The 21,527-nt window shown below is 33.8% G+C and overlaps 2 protein-coding genes and 1 long non-coding RNA gene across 4 annotated transcripts; 2 read left to right on the forward strand and 1 right to left on the reverse strand.

The window, feature by feature from the left end:
- The first annotated feature begins 1,206 nt into the window (after positions 1-1,206).
- Positions 1,207-5,616, forward strand: LOC145585470 (protein WALLS ARE THIN 1-like). Its single transcript, XM_081642171.1, has 6 exons — positions 1,207-1,568; positions 1,681-1,743; positions 1,856-1,972; positions 2,457-2,862; positions 4,516-4,667; positions 5,039-5,616. Exons 1-6 carry the CDS (start codon positions 1,348-1,350, stop codon positions 5,214-5,216), a joined length of 1,137 nt encoding a protein of 378 aa, XP_081498297.1. The 5' UTR covers positions 1,207-1,347; the 3' UTR covers positions 5,217-5,616.
- Positions 5,617-9,669: 4,053 nt separating this feature from the next.
- On the reverse strand, positions 9,670-16,100 carry LOC145585471 (uncharacterized). 2 transcript variants are annotated; one of them, XR_014100667.1, is made up of 4 exons: positions 15,910-16,100; positions 15,646-15,689; positions 14,204-14,308; positions 9,670-10,457 (listed from the first exon to the last, which is right to left on the reverse strand). It is a non-coding gene; the product is annotated as an uncharacterized LOC145585471 (long non-coding RNA). The 2 variants fall into 2 exon arrangements; XR_014100666.1 differs by having other exon boundaries at positions 9,670-10,503.
- A 1,472-nt stretch (positions 16,101-17,572) lies between these two features.
- On the forward strand, positions 17,573-20,987 carry LOC145585472 (purple acid phosphatase-like). The gene is made up of 8 exons (XM_081642173.1): positions 17,573-17,900; positions 18,573-18,773; positions 18,932-19,043; positions 19,254-19,483; positions 19,876-20,014; positions 20,179-20,399; positions 20,489-20,610; positions 20,734-20,987. The coding sequence occupies exons 1-8, from the start codon at positions 17,706-17,708 to the stop codon at positions 20,933-20,935; spliced, it is 1,422 nt and encodes a 473-aa protein (XP_081498299.1). The 5' UTR covers positions 17,573-17,705; the 3' UTR covers positions 20,936-20,987.
- Positions 20,988-21,527: the final 540 nt, after the last annotated feature.

A 21,527-nucleotide genomic window follows, 5' to 3' on the forward strand; every position in this document is an offset into this window, starting at 1 on the left:
GTTCATCTGTTTTACAGTGAAGCAAATCCAATATCCACCTTAAAACAGTCGCATACCTAAATATATAAGCGGGTAGAAAAGACTATATAAGTCCAAAGTTCCCAAATAATCTACATTAAAAGTCAAATAATTATGGAATATTTAAAAAATTTGCTACCTTCTTAAAATAAAGAATACTTTACTCCTTTAATTTTTTTGTTATACTATCATATGATGTATAGAAGTTTATTGTAAAGGTATAAGAATATACTTATACCGTCAAAACTCAAAAAGTTTTTCCTCTATATCTTATATTATCATAAGATGCATAATATTATGAAATACTCGCAGCGAGTCTTATAAAATGTAATTAAAAAAAATATTATTGATACTGAGGATTTAATAAACCATTGGACCACTATAACATATTCTTATAATATTATGAATAAAGCTCACGGATACTATCTGAAATTGAAGAAAATTTTCCTATAAAATACAACATTCTCTTCAATCTTCCAAATCACAGAGAAGACTGCAATGTATATTGTGAAGAATAATTTTACAACTTAAAAAATGTTAATATTTCTAGACACTAGAAAACAGTGTTGTTCATCACATCTACAAAACCTATGACCAAGCCATATTATAATTTACTTGTATAGTTGTATTGATGATAATGCATTCGTGATGGGAGAAATTAAAGGAGAAAAGAAAAGTATAGTTTGTTTATAATAGTCAATATTGTTTGTATTAATTCATGTATTTATTAAAGTTAATAAAGTAATATTTATTAAGTCAATACAAGTGTATGACAGTATGCGAGAGGAGGGTGGGGCTGTGGAGGGTGATGGTGGGGTACTAAGGAAGAAGGCACGCATGGGAGTAACCCACCACCCCTCGTGCGTGCATGCTATCTTATTCTATCTATCAATGGCGGCTTCAATTCATAGACAATCACCTCTTTCTTTCTCTTTTCTGGCTTTCTCCCTTTTTCCCTACTCCTCCATTACCCATGATTATTCGCATGCCTCCAAACAGAACCTTGTTCCTTATAGCAATTAGAGACTGTCTTTTCAGCTTAGCAATACATCAAGAGAGAGAAAATTAGAAGAAGTCTAGCAACAAGGATATATATGGAAAACAACCAAATTCATTTGGAAGCCTCATTTTTTAAAATTACTAATATAACATCTTTTATGGCCCTACATCGTGGGCCAGGAAGTTATACCATATAGGGACCCAATCACTCCCTTGTATTCTTATATTTATACTCCACAACTTTGGTCCAAAAATCTCAACATCTATATCCTTCCCTCTCTTTTTACTCTCATCAAATTCTGAAACTAGTGCTTAATAGTTTTAGTAAAAATGGCGGATAGTGGTGCCGCTCACTCTAAGAGGATGTGGTGTTCGATCCCCGAAAAGTTCCAGCTGCATGCCGCTATGCTGGCGTTGCAGTTTGGGTATGCCGGTTTTCATGTGGTCTCTAGGGCTGCCCTTAACATGGGAGTCAGCAAGCTTGTCTTCCCTGTTTATAGGAATGTCATCGCTTTGCTTCTCCTCCTTCCTTTCGCCTATTTTCTCGAAAAGTATGTCCTTGAACAATGATTACTCAGTTCTTACATTTTACATGTGTGTTTTTGGGTCTATATTTGGCCTTAAACTACATGAAGGCTACTAACTGTCTTGTTTTACTATCAGGAAGGAGAGGCCTGCCATTACCTTTTCATTCTTAGTTCAGTTCTTCCTTCTGGCACTAGTTGGGTATGATTCATATACGAGATGATCACACGCTTCCAATTATAAAAATTTAAGACTTAACGCAGTGACGTGTAAAATAATTAATGAATTATCTTATGTACGTACCTTTTCACAGAATAACAGCAAACCAAGGATTCTACTTGCTGGGTTTGGACAATACATCGCCCACTTTCGCCTCGGCTGTTCAGAATTCTGTCCCTGCTCTCACCTTCCTCATGGCTGCACTTCTCAGGTCAGCATGTCCACCTCTTAAAGACCTCTTAAAGCACTATTCACAATCAAACTGTACATCAGATTATTGATAAAGAGCATACACTATCAACGTAAATCTCACAAGAAAAATGTCAAAATTTATACAACATACTTCCAATATTTTTGATAAAAGAAAAGGTACACACAGGCACCTAAAAACAATTACTCCCCTCTATCTCATTAGGTGTGTTATAAGTTCTTTCTAGGCTTGTTCCGAAGAGAACTGTCACATCTAAGTAATCAGTGCAGTTTACACACGATTGGGCATTTATATCCCAAATAAAATAAAAATATTCTAACAAATAGTAGTAACTAATAATAGATAATAAGGACATGAACTGGACGTGTAATAATACTAATATAAATGTATTATTTTAAACAATGGTTTTATATATTTTATTTTTAAAAAATAGACAATCACAGCAGGGCAGTGGTATTGAAAAGCTTGATTGTAAATTCTGCAGGATAGAGAAGGTGAGACTAGACAGAAAGGATGGTATAGCGAAGGTGCTAGGAACAGCATGCTGTGTAGCAGGGGCCACAATTATTACATTATACCAAGGTCCAGTGATATACTCCCCCAACAAAGAACTCCACGATACAACGCCGGTGCTTCTCTCATTAGGAGATGCCAATGGCAAGAGTTGGACCTTGGGATGCATCTTCCTAATTGGACATTGCCTGTCATGGTCTGGTTGGCTAGTCTTGCAGGCACCCGTTTTGAAGAAGTACCCAGCACGGCTCTCTGTCACCTCATACACTTGCTTCTTTGGGTTGATACAGTTTATGGTTATTGCTGCTATCTTTGAGAGGGACTTTGAAGCTTGGAAATTTCATTCGGGTAGTGAACTCTTCACTATCATGTATGCGGTAAGCAACTCAAAATCTTACGTATAAACATACTACCTTTCTCTCAGTCCAATACACACATTAATTATTATGCAATTATGCATATTATACAGTACTATACAATAATATCAACTTCATGTGACACATAGTTGTTACAGAAAATTTCCCTCTCACAATCTTACATTAGCTAGGCAACAAATATTGTAGCAATTAGGCACCATCAAAACACCCTTAACATAACCTTTTGTATCTTTATTTGTTTTTTTGGTATAGATAGGCTCGTTCAATGACCATGTGATTAGTAAAAAAATTAATAACATCCAAGGGTCCAAGGCAGTATGTTGATATGAATCTACGGCTGTGATCATTATACCATCATCTTCGCTATGGTGCACAATGGGCAAACAACCTTTAAAAGATGCACCAATCATCAAGATATTTTAACTCAGTAACTCACTAGATTACTTAAACTATTGGAGAACTTATGAAATGGTTCTAGATACATAAAGGGGGGTTGGTGGGGAGGGGGCACATACAATTCAATATAGCCTCCCATGTATAATAGTTTTCAGTTGATGTAGCACCTCATATGAAGTAATGAGCTGAATAATGGGGGAGATTTGTAAGATTAAGTCTAGTCAATTAGTTGAAAAAAAGACAGAATAAGGTTGGTCAGTAAAGTAACATTTTAACTATTTCCCCACTCAATAATCATAGGTACCCCAACCCATGTGGAATCCACAACTCGTAGGACTAATAGCTCACTAAATTTATATAGTACAAGTACAAAATACAGCCATACAAGCATATATGAATGTACAATGTACTTCTCTTAGAAAGTTAAGTATGTAATTTGCAACTCTTTGGAACCTCAAAAGCAACTAGAAGATTAACAAGTGATGACACCGGGAGGTTTTGAAGTAAGATCAATGTAATTATTTAAGAGGTGTCTTCACATTTATTTTATACTAAAAATTTTGAACTTGCTAATTAAAATATACTTTCTCCATTCATATTTAGTTACAACTTTTTGACTTTCACACTTGTCAATGTATAATCAACTCTTTATATCCTTATACATGAATAAAAAAAAAAATAATTGATATTGTAAAAATATAAATTGAGATGAATCTAACAAGAACTCAAATGATTATATGTTGCCCAACATATAAATTAACAAAAGTGGTCAAATGTTACAATGTGAAAAGTGTAAATTTAAATGTTGTAACTAAAAGTGAACAAAGGATGTACAATACCACACATCTACATCACCAAAAAAAAAAATCTTATCTATTTTTATTAAGGAGATCTCAAAACTCCTGCTTGGCTATTTAGATCAGCCATTTTGGTTTTTCGAAGAAATTAGGAGAGATTACAAGTTTGAGTCCATAACAAGGAAGAATGTCCATTAGGTTCAACAGTCCAAACCCATATAAAAGAGACCATAGTTAACAGGTAAAATATAGAAATTGGCAACTTTCCCTAAAGTTTGATAGGTTAGGTGCTCTGGCTACTTTACTTCTTTTCACCTACAGTAAACTGAACTTTAAGTTAATTATGAAATGCCAGTTAATGACTTTACAAGGGTGCAAATAATAATAATTGAAATGAGATATTATTGTGAAATGTTATGTTCACTTGAAAAATTTGCTAATTAATTCAATACATTTGCAGGGAGTGGTAGCATCAGGGATCGCTTTCGCTGTACAAATATGGTGTATTGATAGGGGAGGCCCAGTGTTTGTAGCAGTTTATCAACCTGTTCAAACTTTGGTTGTCGCTATTATGGCTTCCATTGCTTTGGGAGAGCAATTCTACTTGGGAGGGTCAGTACTAAATTTTCTTCTTGTATTACTATATCTTTCTCCCCCACCCACAAACTTTCTATCTCAACTTTCACTATCCTAGGCAACTCTAATCAATATTAACACTTCACCCCACAAAAAAGGAGAGATTAAATTAAGGAAAGGAAAAGGGATGAAAATAGAAAGGAAAAAAAAAAAAAAACAGAGCACTCATCAATCATGCAATTAAGTATGACCTACTTGCATGACCCATTTTTTAGCTAAGTTAGGTAGTATTCCATAAGGTTTGTAGCATATCATTTAGTCATTTTGGTTAGACAATATTGGATAGAGTTATAATTTTAAATTGGATGAGTAATCTAACTAACAATGATCGAAAAATATGTTGACAGGATCCTAGGGGCAATATTGATCATAGCGGGACTCTACCAAGTTTTGTGGGGTAAGAGTGAGGAGGCAAAGTTTGCCAAGGCTGCAATCCAGTCTCCAGCAGAGCATGGAAACAACAGGACTTCAAGCCAAGCAAAGTCCCTTACTCAACCCCTTCTCCCCCCATCAGACAACGTCTAGTGACCGCAACAAAATGAACCTTGAATTGGTGGCTCGGGTTGGAAAACAAGCAAACAACTACTACTGCGTCAAAAGAGTTTGTTTTTTTTGGTGTGTGTATCAAGTTTTAATTCAATTAGTGTCCTCTCACTAGGAGATGGGCTAAAGACTAAAGGGAGTAAAAAGGAATAGGTATTAGGGAAGAATGTGATGATTTTTACTATCTCTAAAGGTGTGTATTAAGGGGAGCTTAAACCCCCACACCCCCACCAACTCGATGCTTTACATCGTAATTAATGGTTTGATTTACAAAGAAAGAAAATGCACTTTCAAGAAAAATTTTGTGGCGTGCCAGATGTATGGACCCATGTCCATTTTCTGTCTTAAACACTATTCAGAAATGGAAATGCATATTCATCTTTTTTTGCGCTTTTATGGTAATGACTTATATGTAATGATTTCATTACAAACTAACCAACCAACTCTGACGACTTTATGGTATTATGTAAATCATGATCAATTATGATTCCATATTTACATAGGTAAATAATTTTAACACATGTAAATGCAATAACCACAACACACGCCAGAATATCTAAGTTCAATAGCAACTTTTTAAAATGGAATATATTTTTCCAAGGTTTGTTAGATACCTGGATGAGGGAGACAACATTTGCAGGATTCCATGAGCAATTATAGAGAAGCAGCAGTAGACTTTGCAGGGGAAAGAATTATATATATCTGAACTATAGTCGTTTGCCAATGTGCTGAAAATTCAGCTCCTGTAAAACAAACAGAACAACAGAAAGCACATGCAGATGAAATTACATTAATCACTAATAAACAATACTATATTTTGTTAATAAGTGGCTTTTGAATATGGATTATTAGAATCAGCATTATCAAAAAATCCTTCTGCAATAAGTTGTTCATTGACAATCGGATCTAGATGAAGCTTACATTAGATTACATTGTCACATTACTTAGACAGCAGAATTAATAAATTTTAACCATTTTTTAAAGACAGTTACATTTTATAAGATTTGTACAGAATTCCTTAACTATAGAATTTGAGCCTTAACCATCTATACTGTCCTTGTTTACATACAGGTATGCAGAAATGTCAAAGGCATATACAAAGTATACAACACTAAGTGGGCACAATATATAAATATTAAACTCAATCGTAAGTAGGCTCAAATGTTTCAAAATTAGTGAACACAGATTGCGACATGCAGCTAGTACTTAGAAGTTGATAATTTGAACAAGGAACAGAACAAATCTCAGGGGTTTAAAGTTCAAATCCATTTCACATCCCAAATTACAGGGGTAAATAGAGAGGTTCTCCCGAAATGTAAATAAGATTAACATGAAGACTAAAATAGAGGTACATGAACAAGTTTTGGAGAAGCATCAAGTAATCTATGAAATTTAAGAAAAATAAAATACAAGTAATCCACGATTATAAGTTGTTTATAAGAAAAAATAAGATATATATATTAATAAATATAGATCAAAGCTGATTTAATATGCATTCACCATCAACCCCAAAACTTCATTGCAATTCCAGCTACTTGAAAACTTTAGGCAAGACAAGCCAAATTTTAACAGATCCCAAGAGAGCATAGTGCAAATGCATGTCTCCTTACGGACTATAAGTATTATTACAACAATTAGAGCTTTTCCAGAAAGCATTTGTTTCGAGGAGGTGCCTTTTCTTTTCATTAGGTGAATTATATCAATTTCTTTCAGCCTATATAGTATTAATCTATTCAATCTGCCCCACCATGCTACCACGCCTCTTCTTTTCACAGTTTCCTCTTGGTCATCAGTTCTTAAATTAGTACCAAGATCCTTTTACACTTCATCATATGATGGAGGCAACACTAACAGTGTACTTCGTATTCCATTAATCTCCGACAGTCCAACTAGATCTTCCTATCTTCCCTACAGAACCAGTCCTAGAGTATCTGTCCAACACTCGAAAAGATGAGCAATCCGGGTGATGAACCTTCAGAGATAGAATTGGTTTTCTGAACCTAGACTATATCTTAAGGAAACTTAGAGTCACTAAACTTCTACCAGTCACAGTAACTTAGTGACAGAGATGTGGATTGCAGCCATTAAGTTCACCTCTCATGGAGAAAAGAAACGTACAGTTACATAAAGTCTTCTTAATAAATTTCACATCATGATCAAATTCCATGGATTCATTGTATTACAGAAACTTGAATTTTTATGAAAGCATAGCAAATGACAAATTTAATATAGGAGCATGAGCCTTTGATCCGAAAACTCTCCCAAAGATGATGAAACATAATAAAATGGCCCTACTCACCATTAAAAACAAGAAGCATGAACATAAAATCAACAGCTATATTCCATCATGTGGAAAGTGAAACGATTACCACAAAAACCATTTAATTACACTAACACTAACAGCAGGAAAGCATTAGGCATGAATGCAACCAGGATATGCTAATATATGAAATATTTTGAATTTTTTAAGGAAACAATTTCAAGCAAGTAGCTAATGGCACAAATAAATAAACTTGCCAAAATTGCATGGATCAAGAGAAGATTTCACTTTAAGGACGGATCATTTACTAGTCTGTACTTCTTTTGGAGTCTAAACATACAAACAAGATTGGTACTTTTAGAACTTATGTTAATACAACATTCATACCAACATGAGGTCTAAAGTACTCGTGGACATTGGTTATTGTCATTCATAACTAGAGTAATTATTGGTGAGGACTTTCTTGTCAGGAGATAGTATATTTACTACATTATATTGATAGTTGTCAACGCTATCAACTATCATAGTCATTTACTAAATTAAAGACACAACTCACACCAAAGAATATTTCAAGCTAGTACCATCAAGCTATCAGCAACATCATGTCCAAAGCAAAGCAAGCAATTTCAAAGTTGATAATTACAGCTCAAATCATCATTATTATCCTAAATGACATCGATACTTTCATTTTATCCTTGTTAAACAATTAAGCTAGAAATTTCGAGTTCGTTTCAGTATTGTCAGTATGAATTGCTTACCTAAATTCTCTGTCTGCCTAAACCAAATTACTTTCTATAACTCCAATACAACATTATATGTCAATTTTAAAACATCATTATCATACTACCCCCGTTTCATATTATTTGCAACAATTAGACATTTTTCCACTCTCCTTTATGTCAAATCATTGCAAATAATATGAAACGGATAAATCATAGCAATTTCAACGCAACATGCCAAATTGCCAATCGACGGTACTAAAACAACAATTTTAACTAAATTTCACCGAATTCTGTAATTGGGTTCATACATTTCCAAGTTTTGGACATATGATATCTTTCTCTTACCCTAACTTAATCAACAAAATTGATTAATTTCTCAGAATGTTGTAATGAATGTAATCTCTCTCTTCCTAATCGAAATTCTGCCATTATACGTAGTAATTCTTTCGGACTGAAACAATTAGCAGCAAAATTTGACCCTAGGTTTATGGAAATTGAAATTGCACAAGAGATTGAAGGTGAAATCAGATGATGCAAAGTAGTATGAAATTGAAAAAGTACGAAAGAGCAATACATCGAAAACCCTAAAATAAGTATAATCGAGATCTGAGAGGGGACCTGTTACTGCTGGTTGCTTTGGCTGAAGCCATGTTCTTTGGCGCCAAAGCTTCAAAATCTTTTTCGGGAAAGAGAAGTTTCAAGGGGTGAAAGTTAGGGGGAGTAAATGGTAATGTCCGATATTGATCAATTTATCACGGTTTACGTATCCTTGTCGTCAAAGCTTCAAAATCTTTTTTGGAAAAGAGAATTTTGAGGTGTAAAAGATAGGAAAAGTGTATGGTAAATTGGTAATATCCGATATGGATGAATCTATCACGTTTTATGCATTTGATATTGGTATTTTGAATTAATAAAATCACCGTTTCACCTTATTTTGATCATTTTAAATTTTCATTTTTGCGATGGTTGAATTCATGAAACTTTAATTCAAGTATGGGGTTTTCACTAACTTGGGATGATTTTGGTTGATTGATTTGGTATTTTCTACGTGTGATTAGCAATCATTAAACATCATATGGGTACCCTAAGTGAAAGATCGAAAGATGAATTTAAGGGGTTGCCTCAAATTAATCATTAGGCTAGAAAGACTATGAAAATAGAGAATTCCTAGTCTAGGGGACTTTCTTTGCTTGTTTGTGCTCATAATGTTATTGACATGCTTAGGTGGTTGTCTTACCAATAAAAATAGATCTTTGGTAGGGGATTAGGTCAATCTAGCTAGCTTCAAAAAGTAGTTAGAGTGTTATTGGATGAATCATTCCCTTCATAACAGATCGAATGGTATAGGAATATCGACAAGTACAAGGCCCATATTTGATAAAAAGTTGATGATTTATTTACAATTTTCTCATTTGATAAACAAAGATGATAATCTTGTAATTTCTCTTTGAAAAAAGATGTATTACATTATGATCATATAAAGTAGTGTTTCAGGTCTTTGCAGCTAACAGCTAGAAATTTGATTCTTCTTTTCATCCAAACAATAATGTGGTAATTCCAACACTAAAAAAAAAAAAAAAAAAAAAAAAAAGATTATAAACCCCTTGTTCTGAGTACAGCATTACATTAGTTAAAAGTAAAGTGAAAATTGGTTGTTTCTAGTCTTTCTACTACACAGCCTACAGCATAACAAACCAAAATGCAAGAGTAATACACCCTCCCCTGCTATAGTTACAAAGAGCATTAAGTTCTGAGATTAGGGAAGCAGCCTGGATAGCGGCAAATCATCCAGCCCTGATAAGGTTCCGAGTATAGACAGAGACCAGATCACTTGGTGGAGCAAAGTGATAGTTCAGAGCCTCTACTCCGCTTGTGTCCTACCCATATTTGCTAGGCCATGAGCAAGAGCACAAGCTAATAGCTTGGCATGGAGAAGGGTAACCTGCCATTCTCTTCAAAGCAAAGTCAACATGTCCTTAATCAATGCTCCCAAATCGTGTTCCATGTAGGCTGCTGGATTTTTGAGCATGTATTTCAAGGCCTAAGCATCAGTTTCAAGCTTTCTCTAATGGCTAGTAGCTTGGCAGAAGCATCACCTATTATCTTGAATTTGAGCGAGTGGGCTATTTCCCAAAGACCTTTGTCACATCTAATCACCCCTCCACCACCTGCATTATCCATAGCAATCCAGGATCCATCCATGTTTCATTTGTAATACCTTTTTGTGGTGGCGCCCAAATTCTGTTAAATATTCCAACGTCAGATGATGAAGGCTGGTTCAGACCACCTGTTTCATGTTAATAGTAATATGATAATCAACCCAAAATTTATAAAAATAAGAGTAGACCGATAGAAATTTGATTTCAAAAACAGCCATGCTCCACCAACCCACAAATGCCAGTTTGATATACAAAAAAGTATCTTCCATTCTCCAGCAATATTCAAGTTGAAGTTTAACCAATCTGTAAAGTTGGTGTTGTAAAACAAATGCAGATCAATATTTTTTTTGTAATTTTTTTCAAACACTATGGACCAAAAGGCAGGGCTTGTTGGACAATCCCTAGAAAGGTGAAGGTAATCTCCAACTGGAGCATTACAACGAATTCAAGCAGGATCAAAATCTGGGTTTTTTGAGCTAAAACACTAGCAGCAGGAAGAAATTTCCACAATATCTTATGTTTGAAAGGGACTTTAAATTTCCACATTCTCTTCCAAGAGATATTATTTAGGAAAGTAGTATTACAATCTAAGCTTTCCCTAGAGGCATGATATGCTGATTTAATAGTTAATGATCCAGTTTCAAACTTCCAATGGAGAGTATCCTGAGAATTATGAAAAAGAGGGAGGGGGCGTAGATTGTATTTTAAGTTGAAGATGAGAAGGAATAATATTGCAACATCAGTTTCCAATGACCATTTAAATTCAGGATATTAATAAAATCATTAAGATAAAGGGATTGGTCTCCTATTCAATGGTGATACCACATGTAAGTCTCATTACCATCTCCAATGTAACTAGACCCTTTCTAAGGATTTCTCTTCTTCCATGAATCTCTCTCCATAGAGGTGTGGCGATTTTGATAGGCAGTCCAAGAAATTCGAGTATTTTATATATTTAGCCTTTAGAATTTGCACCCAAATTTTATTCAGTTGGGTTTAAATCTTCCATCCTAATTTGACCATAAATGTTTTGAATTCCTAGCCCCCTTTATAAGTAGGATCACACACAACTTTCCAATTAATACGAGGTATGCATTTAGATCTATCAACCCTATTCCAAGGAAATTTTTACATTTTTTTTCTAAATCTTTGATAACCCCAAGAGGGAGGATATTAGTTTGCATAGCATACATGGGGGCAATGGGGCAGGAATTCAAGACTGATTTGATAAGGATGCATTTTCAGGCCATGTTAGTAATTTGGCTTGCCAACTTTTGTTCCTAGAAGAAGTTTTATCTAACAAATCAGAACATTCAGCAATCTTTAGCTTATTATAATTAATTGTAATTCCTAGGTATTTTACGAAATTGACAGCTTTGGAGATGTTACACACTTCACATATAGACTTTCTCACATTACAATCCTTATTTATTTATTTTTTTTTTGGAAAAATAACAGTAGTTTTTGTTTTTATTTATTTATTTATTTATAAATATTTATAGCTAAACCCGAAATTTGCTTAAAATTCTCTAGCTCTTGCATCATCTCATGAATGTTATCAATAGTAGCTTTTCCAAAAAAGAAGACATCATCGGCATAAAATAAGTGGAAAAGATGATTGTTAATAGCAATCTTTATCGTTTCCAACTTTTGTTACTTACCTTTTTTTTTGTATCATACAAGAAAATCTCTTAGGCATAGCACAACAATATATGGCGAGAGAGGTCTCCTTACCCTATTCCACGAGAAGAAGTAAAGCTAGGAGTAATTTGGCCATTCCATAAAACTGATATTAGGGGTGCATATGCAACTTAAAATTAAGTTATTCGAATTAGAAGGGTTAATACTATGAAGGGTGTCTCTAATAAAGTCCCATTCTATGGCATCTATGCTACCAAAAGCTTAAGATATATCTAGCTATAAAGCCATTAAGTAAGCTTTTTTAGATGCTTAATAAATATGGTGAGCAACTTTATTTATAATAATGACATTTTCTTCAATTGAGCGATTAAGAATAAAACTAGATTGAACAGGGCTTATCAATTCTCCATTAAGGGTTTTAACTTCCAGCGATACATTTAGTAATGAGTTTATATATGGAGTTGCATAATCCTATAAGCCTAAAGTCTTTCATGTAAGTGAGCTTCACTAAAAAGAAAGACAAGACGATATAAGTCCATATAACTTTTACTGAAAAGAAATTATTTTTACTGAATATTATTACATTAAGGAGAAGAGACATGGCCTATTCTCCAAATAGCAATCCAAATAAAATATAAAGGTTTTGATTTCAGATAATCTCCCGCTAATTTTAAGTACATATCTTTTCTGATTTAAGATTTTAAAATATACAGACTATTATATCAATGCAATTGGCTAGGGAAAAAAACCATAGGCTCGAATGAGTAGCAACTCATATATGATTATGAATCACAATTGATTTAAGCCATTTAACCTATTAGGAAAGAAATCAGGCTCAATTTCACATCTTTTCTTCTTTAAAAACCTCATATTATAAAACAGAAAATTGAGAAATCAAGGAAAAATAAGGTAGTGGGAAAATGAATTAAAATCCATAGTGATAAGTAAAATCAATATAGATCAGCATCTAAATAGATAATTTCCTTAAATTATTTCTCTATATTCACAATTGAATGGCGACTAACTTAGTCAAGGGGGTGAAATCCAAGACCGGGAAGTAAATCCTGTCTACATCATCGCCTTTTGAAACCAAAAAAACATTATAAATCCACAGCTGCTCTCTGCATTTTCCATCGTAAACTCAGTGGAACAGAAGACCAAAAAGTTACAAATACAGGTCTCTCATCTCTTACTTTTCCTGTTTACTACACATTTTCATCAAAATCTCACAAATTTTTTAAGACATGGAGAAATTTAATGCATTGAATCCCAATGCTCAGCCATGGGAGCCAAAGCTTGAGAAAACCAAGATAGAGGATAGATCCATTTTTTTCACCTTTGCAAGAAAACGTCCCCTGTCAACCCATCAGGTCACCAATTTCTTTGCAAGGTATGTATATATATACATGCCTTCATTTGCTTGACACTAAATTGGTCTAAATAATTTTGGGTAAACATTACGCATATATGACCAGCCTGCACCGCTTGATGATCTGGCTAGCTGAACACTTTTTATATTTTCCCTAGACATCTAGTTACACAGAATTGCAACTACTTATGAGTTAAGAATGGTTAAGATGTTCAATCAATCCTGTGCAAAACTACTTATTTTAACAAATGTTACTATGATTTTGTAACTAACTTTCAATTTTATATTTACCATGTAACCAGAAATTATGGTGACTGCATTGAGCAGATCTATGTGCACAACCCCAACCCTGCGCAACCCCCTTTGTTTGGACAGGTGGTTTTCACTAAGTGCACTGTACCGGCAATGATTTTAGGGGGTCAAGAAGAAAAGCGTTTTGTAATAGATAACAGGACATTATTTTGTAAGAAATTCAAGCATTAGGAAGCAAGCAGGCCCAGCAAAACTTACATTGCAAGATTGAGTCATTAATAAGATATTTTAATGTATATACTTTGGTTCAAGTATACAAGTAAGAACTCCTGGATGCTTATTATAAATTTGGCCGTATCACTGCCACAATTAGCCAACATTTGAAAAAGGAAAATTTGAAATTCCATATTAAAGAAAACAGTAAACCACTGTTGTGACCTTACTCTAAACTGAGCATTCTAAGTTCTAACCCCTTTAAGCCAAATAGATCAAGCAAATAAGTAATAAAACAATATGAACTGCATTATCATCAAAAAGGAAGATATAAAGAGCAAATTTTAGCTTACCATGATAGTATTGTTGAATTCGTCCAGCAGTTTCTGTTATCCAATCAGCTTTAAAACTGTTTTTCATAATGCCATTGTCCCCAATCAATTCTCTGTGTACAATTTCTACATATGTAAATTTGTGAAATCACAATATCAGCATTAAAATATAGATTTGATTATTTGAGCAATAGCAAAATTCAGAAAAATGGCATAAAATAGTACGAGAGCAAAGCTGGGAAGTAAAGGATTTGGTCAAATTAGAGAATCTAGAGGGATCAAAGCTTGCAACTTTCAAGTCATAATCTGGCAATTACAAACTCGTAATACGGAGTAACTGTATGTTATTTGCCTCAACATAGATTAGATAGAAGATCTGCAATTGAAAGGTGTTTGAATCCATATGCTAAGCAATGGGAACCAAATCTTGACAAAGAAAGAGAAGACGATATAAGTCCATATAACCCTTTTTTTTCCACATTCTCAAGAAAATATACACAGATAGTTGTCAGGAGCTCAGGACGTCAGGGTATGCATGCATCACCGCTAGAAATTTTACACAACTCGTTTTGAAGTTAACAGGTTTTTTCGGTCACAAAGCCGGCCGGTATTGGGATCTTAACAAAAAGTGGACGAAAGTGCCCCAATTGACATCAATTCATGAATCATATATATATATTCCTTATATATATATACATAAAAAAAAAAAAAAAAAAAAAAAGTTAAAAACCCTTGTATCTCTTTACACTGAGGATCCGTTTGGTTAAATGTAAAACAATTTTAATGAAAAATTAGTTTTCATGGAATACATAATTTCAAGAAAAAGCACAATTGCAAATTAGTTTTCCTTTTGTTTGGTTTCATACAAGCAAAATTTTTAAAAAATCAAAAATAGGAGTGGGGATGTGAGGATGGAGAGAGGGAAGTAAAAAAAGGAGGTAAGGCGGAGGGAGGAAAATGTGACTTCCTATGTTTAGTAAGGAAAATATATTCCATCATTAAGGATGAAATTTTCTACCTTTGGGAAAATTGTTTTCCACCCCTTCATTCCATGAATACATTTTACATCAAACCAAACGAGGTCTGAATGTCATCAACTAATGAAATCTCAAAGTAATTTCACAGCATTATATCAAAAACTCCAGAATTACTAAACTTTTCAGCTTCTTCCTAAGCATATATCACTGGTAATATACTGAAATGACTTATGTACACCTCAATTTAGAGCTATGGTATTCTCCAACAAAGGAATACCATTGATTGAAATTTGACAGAATGCTAGAAAAAAGAAGATAGACACCCTTGGAAGTTGGAATCACTGTTATCACTAATCTTGCAATAATGTCACTAATAGCTGTTTATAAAACACCATATCACAATATAGCAAGATTTTAACCAAGAAAAAAAAATGGAATTTGAATTTGAACAATAAATTAACAAAATTGAGTGCATCAAAGTGTTACCACAAACGTGATTGATTGAAATTTAACAGTTCCACTCTCCATTTCTGCAATTTCCCAAAAACAAATTGGAATCAAAGATAAGACATGTTAAAGTAGAATAAAAATGGGAAATTTGTGAAATGAAAATCAAAACTCTTAACAATAACTAATCAGCCAAAAAAGTCCATAAATATTCATGTACATCATGGAATTTTCATATTAATTACCACTTAAAATAGTGAATTGAAGGGGCATTAAGAAGGAAAATTGCATATAAAGACATACCAATTACCAATTACGGAAAGATTTTCATTTTCCGGTGAAAATTCTCGGACGAAGGCTCGAGCCTAGCATTACTGGGATTTGCCAGATCAATGGAAATTCGTGTTGTACTTCAGAGGTATTTTGGGTTGAAATCCTTCATAAACATGAAGATTGGGAGATGGGTATGTAGTTAAGTGGTGAAACCTTCGGTTGAAAACTTGAAATCCTAAATCTTTCATACCAAGTGTAACATAAACAATTTCTTACTTTTGGCTCATTAGGTGCACCTATCTCTACATGTACCTAGGTCGGCTAGGTGTATATAAAAGATGGTGTTATCTCGCGGGTAATCTATATAAATCACTATGATGTCTAGGAAAAATGAATAATCAACCTACTTATTCAAGTTTGACTCTTGGTAAATAGTGTAAGGAGAATAACGAAATCCTCGGCCCCAAAAACCGCAACTGATAATTAGGCTCTACCAACTATACCATATACTACTTGGTAATCATTTATCTAAAATACAATCTACTTTTTACTACTACTAATAACAGGTAAATATGCATAGTTACAAAATCATAATATGTAGCCTTAATTTACAACATTAATGAGATACCCCTTATATTTGTGTGAAAGAAAACTAGAGTTTGTTGTGTAGAAAACTCATTATGTGAACGGTAGGTTAATTGATTAATATGACAAAGTACTATTTGTCTATTTGAGTCGGGTTGGTATATTTTCGTGTTTTGTCGATTTCATATTGCTCGCAAAAATTTTAAGTCATTTCATGGTTTTCCATGTAAATTTTGTGTAAGCACAAGGCTAGATAAGAATGGCTAACTTTTTCAGATTACATGCAAGTGGTTATTTGTGGTTTGGTTGAGTCATACCCAATATTTGGTTGAATATATGTTGCACTTTTGGGGCCTTAGATATTTGTGCTTTACTAATTTAACTGATATCAAAGAAATGTATTCTTGTTCCTATTATGTAGATGTGACAATCGGGTTATTCGGATTAGATTAATTAGATTTTTGTTATGATTCAGTGAAAAATCGTTTGAGGAAAAAGTATTTTTTTTTTTTAAAAAAAAAAGAGGTCATATTAGTTTATAATTTACAATGCCAATATGTTAATTTTAAAAAACGCTCATTTGTATCATTTTCATTCAATTTAGGTAAGGTAATTTCAACCGATATTTTAGATTTTAAATCAAGTGATTCAAATTGAATAATTGGATACAAATTGAATATTCCATATCTAGCCTTATGGAGTTGTGACCATCCACGATATACGTAGTAAAATTCATTCTTGAGAAAATTGAAATGTACTTGTAAGTTGTACTTGTATACTTTGGTTAAAATGCCATAATAAACACAATATGACTATATGAGAGATTGTTATAGGCCCAAATGGAACTATTTTCAGCCTCTTCAATGTGACCAAAAAGGCCTACCTACTCAAAGACCAACAATTTGATTAGTGTTAATCCCTTAATCAATCAAAATCCTACTTGTATTAGTTTGGAACATTAAATCATTAATCATCAGATAACCAAAAATTCGAATAATTGGAATGAATATTCCTTCCAAATAAGGACATAATACTGCCACTTCATACATTAAAATTCCTCACAAAAAATTGATTCTTTCTCTACTTAACTAGTTTTGTGGCACCTTGTTCTTGTGCTTCCTACAGCTCAATTTCAAATAGATTATGCATGCAAAAGAAAAAAATTCACTTCAAAAACATAGATAATCTTGTATTAATTTGAAAGATTCTAGCTTTTAAGGATTAGCTTAGAGAAGATAGAGATGTTTATGAAGTGGGTTTATGCTAATCTTGTTATTTTGCTACTAATTGTGGGTGTAATTATCTTAAATGTTTCAGAAATTTGTGAAGGGGGTATAACAAGTAGCTTCTCAAGAAAAAGTAATGATCTTTCACTTGATATGCCATTAGATAGCGATGTTTTCCAAGTTCCTCCTGGTTATAATGCTCCACAACAGGTAATTTCTTATCATTAATTTTTTATATATATTATTAATTTCCTAATCTTATTGCATAATAGTTTACAATTAATTCTGGGTTTTATAGTATGTAATATTCTAATTTAGCATAAATGATGTCTGATTAGTGATTAATAGTATACAAAGTTGTTAGAGTCAAACAGATAGTGCTCAGCTCTACTAGTGTGTGTAATAATTATGCATGATAATTTATTTGTGTATTATGTGGATTTATTCATCATATGCTGGAAATTGTATGTTTTAGTTAATATCATTGTTTCAAGTCATTGCAAATGAATAAGTAACATGTTATTCTGTGTATGATTCTGAAAATATAAATCATTCATTGGCATCTTTGTAATAAATCTAATTCCTGTCCTTCAGAAATACTCTTAGGCTGCATTTCTTAATTATTAGGCCGTCCCAAAATAATAGGCCACTTTCTATATACTAGAGACGGACAAATTTTTCAAAATTCAATCACATGAATAGTAAATGGGAACGAAGGGGTATTATAGGACTAGAGGACTAAAGGAGTAACATTTATCGACATACATAGAGAAATTGAAAATACTATTGGTTGAATCTTTAGACCTCCTATTATGTTGATGATCTGAAGTGAGGTCAGATCATGCTTGTTTTTTCTTATATTGTGAGTATGGTTCATTGAAGGTTCATATAACACAAGGAGACCACATTGGTAGAGCTGTGATCGTCTCTTGGACAACTCCAGACGAGCCTGGATCAAACACGGTAACTTACTGGGCTGAAAACAGCACAGAAGAGAAACTTGCAGAAGGCATTGTTCTTACTTACAAGTTTGTCAATTACACTTCAGGCTACATTCACCATTGCACTATACCGGGATTAGAGGTATACACCCGAGCATGATTTTCTTAGTTCAGTTATCAAGTTAACTTTATCAAGCATTTCCTAAGTGCATTTGGGCATGGAATTTTTCTTACGATGAGATTATGTCTTCCCTTTAAATGCTAAAATATTAGCTCAACTTAGCATGCTGCTGGCTGCAGTTTGATACAAAATATTACTATGAGGTTGGATCTGGCAATTCATCGAGGCAATTTTGGTTCCTTACGCCACCAGAACCTGGTCCTGATGTCCCTTATACTTTTGGTCTTATAGGTATGGCTTCATTTACGAGGTTTCCAATTATGCTACTCACAAGAGTCACAACTCCTGCTTTCAGATTACATGCTAAGTACAGAGTAATAATCAGTGAATGCAAATATTTTAATTGTTGTCTTTTTTTTTTGGCTTAGCATTGAATGTTAAGAAGGCTAGAGTATGATAACTGTATACATTCTTTGTTTGTGGTGACTTCACAACAAGCAGGGGACCTTGGTCAGACACATGATTCAAACAGGACAGTTACACATTACGAGTTAAACCCAACAAAAGGCAAGACACTCCTGTTTGTTGGAGACCTATCATATGCAGACAACTACCCAAACAATGATAATGCAAGGTGGGATACATGGGGAAGATTTATTGAAAGAAATGCTGCTTATCAACCATGGATCTGGTCCGCCGGAAACCATGAAATAGATTTTCTACCAAAAGTGGTATGTTTCCTCGATGTTTTGCTGCTACTTCAAACAGATATCAATCTTTGCTTGCCTTTCTAAGAGCCATGGGTCAATGGACATCTTATACTGCTATTAACAGCTTCCTGTGTGTGTTATTTGCGTTAGTTTAATAATAGCTAAGCAAACAAAAGGTTTACATATTCTTCAAAATTGAACATGTACTTTCTGATTTTCTGTGTTTTATTCTATCCACATTTTGTTACTCTATCTTGAACTCGTGAATTTCGGGTTGTTGACACTTTACTGCCATTCAAGGATATAATGCAAGTCAAAATCAATTATACCCTTTAAGTCTGATCCTTCTGGCTCAATTCATCAGTAAAATGGTGCAACTTATCTTTAGGGCTGAGTTTTGTTGCTTCTTGCAGGGTGAAACTATACCTTTTAAGCCATATACATATCGGTTTCCAACACCGTATCAAGCATCACACAGTACTGCTCCTTATTGGTACTCTATTAAAAGAGCTTCAGCCTATATCATAGTCATGGCATCCTACTCAGCTTTTGGTAGGTTTTTTTCATTATTTTTGTAGTATCATAGATCCAAGTATCCTTATATTTAGTTTAGTCTGGCAAGGTATAGTCATATGGTATTTCGCAAAAAGAACATGTAAATATTATAGTATGATATTTGCTTTGTGAACTTCTTCATATACATTGTACATATGCAGGGAAATACACACCTCAATACAAATGGCTAATGGATGAACTGCCTAAGGTTAATAGGACTGAAACCCCTTGGCTCATTGTTGTAATGCATTGCCCAATGTATAGTAGTTACGTGCATCACTACATGGAGGGAGAAACCATGAGAGTCCTGTATGAACCATATTTTGTCAAATACAAGGTCGATGTCATCTTTGCTGGTCATGTACATGCCTATGAGAGATCAGTAAGTATCATACATCTATGATCTACTATCTTTCTCTTTGTCACACAACCAACACACCCTTAACACTTAGCTTGCGTTTATTAATGCAGGAACGTATATCCAACATAGCATATAACATCAGTAATGGTGTATGTGGTCCTGTCAGCGATCAGTCAGCTCCAGTTTACATAATTATTGGAGACGGGGGGAATCTTGAAGGATTGGTTTACGAGTATGTTTCCACTACACATTTTTCAATTGATAACATATGACTATTAAATGTATTTTCACTTTTACCCTTGTAGAGACTGTAGAAGAATAAGTTTCATAAGATTGCTGTTTGACTCTAATGCAGGATGACCCAACCACAGCCAGAGTTCTCTGCTTATCGCGAGGCCAGCTTTGGTCATGGCATTTTCGACATCAAGAACAGAACACACGCGTATTTTGGTTGGCACCGTAATCAAGATGGATATGCTGTGGAAGCAGATTCTTTATGGCTTCACAATAGATATTGGCATCCTATACAAGAAGAAGCTTCGCTTGTTTCAATGTAAAAAGAGTAATTCTATATGTTGCAGCTCCGTTTGGTCATTGGTGCATATCAACATGTTTGCTAATCCAGGCCTTTAAATAAAAAAAGTTTATGTCAAGAATGTTGTCACTTGTACAAGAAAATAGTACTGTAATATTTTAGGATAGAATCTAGCTCCCCTATACGTAATTTGTACAATGATAGGATTAATGTAAGTGCTTATTCAAATAACTAAATTTGTGAAGTAAAATTGTTTGGTTGATAAACCCCCGAAACATTTGGAATGGGTTGGAATAGAGTTAGAATCTATTTCATCTAGTTTTTTGTTTGGTTGAGGTTTTAGTAATGAAATCTTATACTCAAGGAGTTCTAACTCTCCCCCATATCCATGAAATTCCATACCCATCCCTCCCCCTAAGATTCACAATACATTCTATTAATGAAGGATAGAATACATTCCAACAATAAAACAAAACAAGTTTGGACTATTATGAGTTTTAAAATCCATACCTCTTAAATATGAGATTGTATATCAATCCATTCCAATTTGATGAACCAAACACTCCCTATAGTCTACAGGAACTGAAACTACGTAAAAATAACTACGGACTTAG

This window comes from Chenopodium album, chromosome 16 (genome assembly GCF_948465745.1).
Source record: "Chenopodium album chromosome 16, dcCheAlbu1.1, whole genome shotgun sequence".
NCBI classification, from domain to species: domain Eukaryota; kingdom Viridiplantae; phylum Streptophyta; class Magnoliopsida; order Caryophyllales; family Amaranthaceae; genus Chenopodium; species Chenopodium album.